The 8,197-nt window shown below is 48.7% G+C and overlaps 4 protein-coding genes across 5 annotated transcripts; 2 read left to right on the plus strand and 2 right to left on the minus strand.

Annotated features, from left to right (window-relative positions):
- Positions 1–425: 425 nt before the first annotated feature.
- Positions 426–1,548, plus strand: FOXG_04930 (uncharacterized protein). Its single transcript, XM_018382985.1, has 2 exons — positions 426–646; positions 697–1,548. Exons 1-2 carry the CDS (start codon positions 562–564, stop codon positions 1,374–1,376), a joined length of 765 nt encoding a protein of 254 aa, XP_018239825.1. The 5' UTR covers positions 426–561; the 3' UTR covers positions 1,377–1,548.
- Positions 1,549–1,625: 77 nt separating this feature from the next.
- FOXG_18940 (uncharacterized protein) lies at positions 1,626–1,931 on the plus strand (the record flags this gene model as incomplete). Its single annotated transcript, XM_018399091.1, has 3 exons — positions 1,626–1,660; positions 1,742–1,782; positions 1,831–1,931. The coding sequence occupies 3 exons, from the start codon at positions 1,626–1,628 to the stop codon at positions 1,929–1,931; spliced, it is 177 nt and encodes a 58-aa protein (XP_018239826.1).
- A 2,294-nt stretch (positions 1,932–4,225) lies between these two features.
- FOXG_18941 (uncharacterized protein) lies at positions 4,226–4,450 on the minus strand (the record flags this gene model as incomplete). The annotated part of the gene is made up of 1 exon (XM_018399092.1): positions 4,226–4,450. One exon carries the CDS (start codon positions 4,448–4,450, stop codon positions 4,277–4,279), a length of 174 nt encoding a protein of 57 aa, XP_018239827.1. The 3' UTR covers positions 4,226–4,276.
- A 224-nt stretch (positions 4,451–4,674) lies between these two features.
- FOXG_04931 (uncharacterized protein) lies at positions 4,675–7,356 on the minus strand. 2 transcript variants are annotated; one of them, XM_018382986.1, is made up of 4 exons: positions 6,100–7,356; positions 5,305–5,857; positions 4,953–5,198; positions 4,675–4,902 (listed from the first exon to the last, which is right to left on the minus strand). In XM_018382986.1, exons 1-4 carry the CDS (start codon positions 6,543–6,545, stop codon positions 4,783–4,785), a joined length of 1,365 nt encoding a protein of 454 aa, XP_018239828.1. In that variant the 5' UTR covers positions 6,546–7,356; the 3' UTR covers positions 4,675–4,782. The 2 variants fall into 2 exon arrangements, with proteins under 2 accessions (XP_018239828.1, XP_018239829.1); XM_018382987.1 differs by having other exon boundaries at positions 4,675–5,198.
- Positions 7,357–8,197: the final 841 nt, after the last annotated feature.

The raw sequence follows: 8,197 nt of genomic DNA on the forward strand, positions 1-8,197 counted from the left end.
TCTAATTGGTGCATGGGTTTTTGTTCAATGGCCTTTGAACGGCTTGTAGGTTAGCTGCTGCCCAAGGGTGCTTCCGAATGATTGACTCTCATCCATATCCCAAAGCGTCACCTGAGTGAATACCCTACCTGGCCGCCTGGATACCCTCAAACGCTTCACATTAAATAGATCGATCTTCAAAGCTGAAGCAAAAATATCTTAAGACTGATAACCGAGTCGATCACAATAATCTCCGTCAATAGTCACAAACTAGCGCTTGCTAGTTCGCCATTCAGCTGCAATCTCTCTTGTCAAGGGGAGGCAAAAAAGCCCAGGACCTCTTATCTAAGTGATAAAAAGACTTAGGTAAACTTAATATATCTTATTAGTACTTTAGAGCAGTTTATTTTGGCACCCTGATTCAACGTCAGAGGTTTTCTTGCTCCCTGAGGGCCTGTCAACATCTAGAACCCAATAGTTTAATCTCCTATTCCATAGAAAAAAAGTCTTCAGAATTGACGATGGGGTAATTCCGCTCCTTCATCTGCTTTGGCAGTCGTCGCTCGTTATTTTATCGTCAATATGCGTTTCGCGCTTCTATGGTCGCTGCTTGCGGCGGATGCTGCGGTCGCCAGTGTATGTAAACCTCGCCAGTCAAGTGGTTCAAGTAAGTACTTCTACAATGTCTGGTGGAATTGAGGAACTAATTGTCAACAGGCACGGCTGCGACCGCTGAGATTGAGACTACGACGACAACTTTTGTCGAGTTATCCACCAGCATCGCGACGTCGACAGTGGAAGATGTAACCATCACCGAAGCTGCAACCACTGTCGACACCAGCACCGAAACCACTGCTTCAACGCTCACAGTCGCCGAAACAACAACAAGCGACATCGCCGGTCCCCTCGAAACCTTCATTCTGACCGCAAAGGTCGAGGGCACCGTCAGCGAAGAGCTCTCAGGCGCAGACCGCGATGGTTCGCCGGTAGTATGGCCAACACCACGCTTCATCGCCAGCGGTCCATTGATCATCTCCATCGACTCCACGACTAGTTATCTCCAAACAAGTGGCGGATTCTACCTATGTGTTGCATACGGAGATGGTACTACACCCAACGGTGTCAAGCTTTGCAGTGCCGAGTCGCTGAACAATCCTGCATTTGGCGCCCTTACGTGCGAGCAGACGGAGGATCGGAAGATTGCATGTGAAGCTCAAGCTGGACAGTGCATTAGTGATGGTGAGAATAACGTATGCTCTCAGCTTCCGGGGACGTATGATCAGTTCTACTATTACAGGGGACTCTTTAATGGGGTTTATCTCGGTATTGGGTCTGCTGTTAATACCGATGAGAGCCAGCATCCTGTTGAGCTCAAGGCCAGACGAAGCAGTGCATGATGCATTCAGTTAGCTACTTAAGCATACATCATCTAGAAGAGATAATGAACAACTGCCATAAATCTGTGCATCATGAGCTGAAGACCCCATGTCGTCACACCTCGAAGCTTCCCAGTCACGGCGACTTCCCCTCAACGATCCAACGTTCCAGACCCGTTATGTCACTTCAGCCCTAAACCTTCATAGCTAGGACACGAGGTAATGTAGTCCGGGCTGCTGGGTCTCAAGCTTTATGCAGTCAGCTCACTAATGTCGGCACCACCGGATGTTTGCAGCTTGAGTTAGTGAGAGTCAATGGGCGTTAACGTTGCTGCCTGTTAGCACTTTAAACAGTAATATTAATAGCGCTTACATAACCGAAACAGTAATGCTTGGAAGCGTCCGACTTTGACGTCAATTCAATGGAGTTTGTTTGCTTGCTAAATTCTGACGGTGAGGGGAATCTTGGTGACAGGCGCTGAGATGCGTGGTTGGGATAAGCTCCAGGAAGATGAACGCTCGCCGATGACTCACAACGTCAAGCTTGTAATAACTGAAAAGTTGACCGGAGAATGATTTAACTCCTTCGCAAGCTGAACTCGCTGGCAAACGGTGCAGGAGGTAGCAACCGACGAAGGAAGAGAACTTGGTGATGACTCGCTGAGAACTACGACATTGGACGGGACTGGAGACGACAGTTTGCGTCTTGAAGGCGATAAGAAGGAACCCCGAAGCCAAAGTGACGAGAAAGTTCTCTGGTTTTGAGAGGCATGGGCTCAACTTGCATGTCGGGCACGTTCCGCGACTGCATCCTCATGGATGTGAAAGATCAAGAGAGCAATCTTACACTTCAAAGGGCGCGCATATAGAAAACTCTCGTCGGGGCACTGATCGAAAGACGCATTGGTCTGATAGCACTGAGAACTGCAAAGGAGTTTCACAAAATGGTGACGGAGAGAATATCCTCCCTCACGAGCGCGGTCGATGACACCAGACTATGCCAATAAATGCCATCAGCTTCTATAGTACTTCGACTCTTCGACGACCAACATATACTTACCGGGGCGCCATATAAATTATCGCCAGCCAGCCTTAAACCTCTCATCTCTTCCCTCATCCGAATCAGTACGTCACCTCATCTACATGTCTCTTCCCAGTACCAGCGATGCCCAAACTCTGCATCGTCTAGCGCTTGAAGCCGTATAAGAATCCTGGGGTCTTGAACGAATACCAGCAGGACAGTGCGTGAGGACGACGGATACAGCTTTTGAAGGACGTCGTTGTGTTGATACGATTCGCTGAAGAATCGAATCCCGCGCTGCTCTCCCCTTGCTCTTGAAGACGATATGACAAGTTCCCATAGCAGACATAGTCAGTGGTACTTGGGTCGCTGAGCTCGGCCTGTACGCCAGCGAGGTTGAAAACCTTTCTGATGAGGTTCTTGTAGACACTTGGCGGATTTTACAGACTGGTGGCCGCGTTTCCGCAATGAAATGTCATGAGTAGGTGACGACAGCTGGCGACGCTTTCCAGGCATAGCAGCCGTGCGAAACGAATGGGCCCTTCTGAAGGACGAGCAGCTAGAGAAAGCATGAAGCTCAAACCGGTGCACCTACAATTGAGATGAGAGTGATGGCATCCCTCACCAAAGATGGGTGCGTCAAAGTCCCGTTTTGTTGCGGAGAGTGCTTCTCACAGCAGCTCTGCTTCATATGGCTCAACACTAAAACATCACCAACTATAGTAGCTTCACGTTGAACGGATCTGGTGTTCCGAGACACGGACGAATCGTACAAGGGACCACTCATACGCAGCCTACCATAGCGTCTTCAACCATAGTCGTCGCTGCATGTTGAAGAAATGTGTACGCCTATCAGGGCACATTGCAGGTCTCGCGTGTCCCGTTTTGTGTATACAACCGTCGCTACATCTAAAACATACACATGTTTGTAGTTATTCCGACAATTAGTAACAGAAAGGTTGTCTAGCGGTTGATCTCCCGCGTATGGCCGGGTTTGGTACAGTATCCTGCGGTTGGTTATCAGGAGTGCCACTGCTATCAGCTTCCTTGAAACTCGAATAAGGTATGGTGTATCTTTCGGTTCTCGAACTGGCTGTGGAACCCGTATCCTCGGGCTCTGATAACAGATCCATTTTCCACGTGCGTATCGTGAGTACCTCTGAAGGACTAGCAAGGAGAGTGAGAGCACTAAGGTACAGATGAGAACAAGATACACGACACTGCAATTCAGATGCGTCTTCCAATTAATGTTGCCCTTGGTAAATACAGAACACCTAAGGGAACACCGAGTAAAAAGTATCCCATCCTGCCGTCCCCTCCACCATGTTCAACAGATGGACCTCACTCGCAACAAGGAGCCCAGAGGCATAGGGCGCTCGACATATTATCCCAAGAATACTCTATCACTAATAAGGAGTCATTTATTAAATTTGAGCGATGTCTGGTTCTATATATATACACCGCAGCAGGCAGTTCGTAAAGCCTAGTCGTGATGTATTCGTCGATCCGTCCCTACTTGGGCGCACTGATCCATGACCGATAGAAGTATGCCTTTGCAGTCTGACCAGAACAGTGAATAAAAGAGCAAAAATTCTCTGGGCGTTATACTGCCTATGATGAATGCCTTCATGAGAGGAGATGGAGGGCGGAGTGGCAGAGTGGTCCCAAGGACATCTTGAGCGAACATGGCAAAATCTTTTTGACAAATACATTGCATAGTAACAACAATAAGCCGCGCTTGAAGGGCAAGAATCCACTGAAATGTTTGAGGTAAGTAATCATGGCAGTCCCGAGTGCAAAGCTTAGCTCAAGGTCAAATTGTCTTGATCACTTGCGGCTGCTGAGTTTACCATCAATTTCACAAGATCCATGCCTTCCGCACATGTTCACTTCACTGAAGTCATTTAGGTGCTAAAGCAGTAGGCGTGAGAAGCAAATGTCTGGCGTGACTTCCTTCAGCATTCGCCGAGGCGGACACCGCAGCCTGGCCCAGTCGGAGGATGTCCTCGGCTGCTTCACCTGGGCTAGTGGAGTTCATGTATCTTGATAGCTCATCAATTCCGCTGTCGGACATGAAGAGACAACCTGGTGAACGCGTTACCAGAAGCCTTAGCTTCAAGCCTCCACCCTGATGGTTGGAATGAGACGAGGCGATCGAAGCGCGAATCACCAATGTGATTCAATATCCCGGCACATCATCGCCCCTATGAACCAGAAGATACTCTCCAGAACGTAACAAAGCCTTAGTTACAATTCATGTATGGCTAATTGCACTTGCACCTCGGGATAAAGAACTCCGCAGGGACAGAACAATGCCCAACATCAACTCCGCTGACATCAAATGAAGCATGTAAATCGCTGGTGTTGCATCAATTATAATCGCTACATGATAACGCTCTAAAACTTTTACACCTGTTTAACTCCAGCGTCCTCTGCCGTTCTGATAGGAATTTGCCCATCGATGCCAGGCATGAAGGCGCGATACGATGCAGCAAGTGACCACTCCTGCAGGTCTCTAATCGTCGCCTGCAAGATATCAGTTACTAAACATAAGAGAAAAGCTCGAGGGGTCTCACCTCAGCTTCCGCTGTGAACCGTCTCCGTCCCGTCGGACCGTCAACACAGAGTGCTTCCTCTATTGTGCCGCGCCAGTTCACTTGCACCCCTGAAGTACACGCTGCAAGCCATTGTAATTCGCCGTGCTGCATTTCAGGATGTTGGATGACGTAGTCTCGGAAGTACGGCCATGATATACAATCCAGCATGTCAATGTGAGGGACGAAGACTTGAAGTTCAGTTGGTCGGATCCAGTCAGGGAGATCCTAAAGAGTATTAGTTGGTTTCCAGCACCCAAATTCATTTGGCCTCAATAGGTGCAGCACACCATTATCCTGTGTTGCCAGAATTGAGACGAGTGTGTGTACTTACAGCATATGTCTGTGGAGTCGGATTGATCTGCCATCTCATCACAACCCAAACAACCCACACAGCCGCCATGGACGTAAACGAGTAATCCTGCCTCCTCGCACTATAAATGAACTGAACAGCCCATTTACTTATCATCGGCGCAGTTTCATACTCATCCTTATCAAACAGCGCCGCCACACACGGAAACGTCCCCGTGAGATCATCAGGCTTTGCACCCTCTGTAACCAACTGCCTCGCCTTCTTGAGTGTGTCCGCCCAAGCCTTTGTCACAGAGTCAACACCGTGTCCGTCGTTGGCTGTCATCATTGCCCAGTTGTGCTTGGCGTAATAATTTTGTAGCTGGCTTTGCTGGGCGACGGCGGGATAGTGGTTTGCTTTTATACCGCTGGAGAAGGGGAGGTTGCCGAAGTGGTAGGAGAAGTAGCTCTTTGTACGGGAACCCAGGTCGATGTTCATGGCGTCGGCTTCAAAGGTGGTGCCGTCGAGCCATTCTGCTCTGTCGAATAGTGTTTCGATGAATTTGCTCTTTGCTTGGTGATTTACACCGACGAGCCTGGTGGTCAGTTAATATCAAACTCATCTCATTGCCCAGGAACTCATTTGCATCTGCTGAAAAGACATTTTCTCTATACCAGAGCATGTTTTCTCTCATATGAAGTGAAGGAAATGAGAATTGGATGAGAACAATGTAAGCAAGACTGCACTTCACTTGAAATACATGGCTGGGGCTGTCTCATGTGAGACGTAAGAATGACATCGCATCCCACGAATAGACTTATAAGAACACAAACATACCTCTGAGGCACAACAACAGCCCTAGACTTTGACTCAATGTATGAAACAATAGATTCAACAGATTCACCTATTCTTATCCAAGACATAACCTCAGCAGCTTCAGAATCTGTGCCATTCCTCATGGCCGCGAGTATAGTCTCAAGCTGATTCAGCCTCCCCTTCTGCTCATTCACGGCATTGGTCAATCTATTCAGCGCCTCCCCCGACAACACTTTCGTATCGTAGGTGCAGACATTGCTGCTGAACTGACACCTCGCGCAGGGATGTCTCCCATCGCACTTGGTCTTTGTCTTGCGGCACGGCACACACGCGTGGTTCGTCACGGACTTGCGGGACGATGAGGCCCGGGATACCCGCGGGCGTGCGGTCTGCTGATGAGGTTGAGGCTGTGGTACCGGGGGTTCGGGCTTAGGGGGAGCTGGGGCGAGATTGGGGAGCCTCTGCATGGCCTTGCCTGGAGGTGTGAATTGGCAAGGGGCTTGGCCTAACGTCGAATGATGACGTCGTTTAGAGATGGTTCTGCAGCCAATGCCATGCAGCGCATTGTTCGTTTTCGGATTTGTTTAAAGGGTTTTTCGGGGGATGAGATGTCGTGGCTGATCCACGTCACGTTAGGCTTTGTTTGATACTGCACCTTGTCCTCACTACGGGACTGATGGGAGGATTGTAATCTGCGGGGTGTCATGTCAGGTGACTACGCGTTTCGTGTTGATGATTTGAAGCATCAGTATGAGAGTGTCACCGAGTATCCAAGTATGTCTGCAGATGAAGTCGTTGGAATAAGATATAAAGCTATTGTAGTAGAAACATAATCTTTGATTCAATTAGACTAAAGCGAAGTGGTTCAGTTAATGGATCGACAACTTGATACGCTGGTCAAAACGGCCCTTGTTTCTACCAACCCATGTCAATTACGGCATTAGAGACTCCCCAGTTGGCAATGGAAATCTGCAGTCAAGAAGTAGCTAAACCAAGAAGGGAAATAAAGATAGATTAACCAGGCTGAGAGCACTGCTTGTCAGTATTGATCATCTTATCTACCGGAGCGGACCATATACGCTGATCAGAATCCCTCCGGAGCTGAGAAAGAGTCATATCCTCCGAATAATCCATCACCGACCGGTCCGTAGTGGCAAGTAGTAAGCTTTGCATAAAGATCACCAAACATGGTCTACAAGCTTCAAGTCTTGATACCAGAATTACGTCGTTGTAAGATGCCAAGGGGATACGCCTCACTTGCGGTCTCGAACATTCATACTGTAGCATTGTCAATTGAACGCCGACAAGAACCAGAACGATCAAGAATTACACGCCCCTAGAAAAAGACCAGCTTCGATGCAGCCAGTAACAGCTGTGCTATCCAAGATCTCGGAACAGATCAAGAGATTTCAGCCAGGGCAATACCAAATAGTGACATCATAGAGGGGCATTTTCTCGCAACAGACTCTTAAACCCGGCGGTTTCTGTCCGCAACGAAAAAAACAGGTTACGAATCTTTTACGGGCTCTCATTCACTTTCTGTTTCTTTCCCCCGCGATGACGGTCTCTACTTTTCTGTTCCTTTACAGGGGGTGGAAATCTCGGAAAGCATGGCTTGCAAGCATAAGTGACGTCGTCTGAGGCAAAGCCCGTCGCTCTTGAATTCGAACCCCACGGCTGCCGAGCAAGGCAGATGCTGCATCTGGTGTGTGACTGGACGCCTTGCCTGAATTTGACATTGTAGATCATTCGTGACAGCCCGAGAAAAACAGGAACATGCCGGCAAGGTTCACCTTGAGCTGTTAGCTGTTCAACGGTTCTGCAGGTTTCCGAACGGACCCGTTTCTGTTGGCTTCAATTGCTTTCCCCAGAATTTCCGGTACCGTGCGATTAATTGAGGATACAAGAACGAAACAAATTTTCACGGGCCGAGGACACTTTAAAAAAAGAATTTTTTTTCAGAACCGTGCATCCCAAGAGCCGGCCGGGGAACGGTAGCCCACTGTTTTCCACAACAGACCGGGCCGAAGCCGGAGCGAGCGGGGGAAAGGCCGGCGCTTTGGCGGGATTGATACCGATAGAGAGCCATTCACTTCGTTTCAATTCAATTTACAGTATT

The sequence above is a fragment of the Fusarium oxysporum genome, chromosome 7 (genome assembly GCF_000149955.1).
Source record: "Fusarium oxysporum f. sp. lycopersici 4287 chromosome 7, whole genome shotgun sequence".
NCBI classification, from domain to species: Eukaryota; Fungi; Ascomycota; class Sordariomycetes; order Hypocreales; family Nectriaceae; genus Fusarium; species Fusarium oxysporum.

Excerpts from the sequence above, each read along its gene's own strand:
- FOXG_04931 (XM_018382986.1), bottom strand. The coding sequence starts at position 6,545 with ATGCAGAGGCTCCCCAATCTCGCCCCAGCTCCCCCTAAGCCCGAACCC. Across the intron at positions 5,858-6,099 it reads GCTGTTGTTGTGCCTCAGAG|GCTCGTCGGTGTAAATCACC; the intron begins GTATGTTTGTGT and ends ACTGACCACCAG. Across the intron at positions 4,903-4,952 it reads GGTTCACAGCGGAAGCTGAG|GCGACGATTAGAGACCTGCA; the intron begins GTGAGACCCCTC and ends GATATCTTGCAG.
- FOXG_04930 (XM_018382985.1), top strand. The coding sequence starts at position 562 with ATGCGTTTCGCGCTTCTATGGTCGCTGCTTGCGGCGGATGCTGCGGTC. Across the intron at positions 647-696 it reads TCGCCAGTCAAGTGGTTCAA|GCACGGCTGCGACCGCTGAG; the intron begins GTAAGTACTTCT and ends AATTGTCAACAG.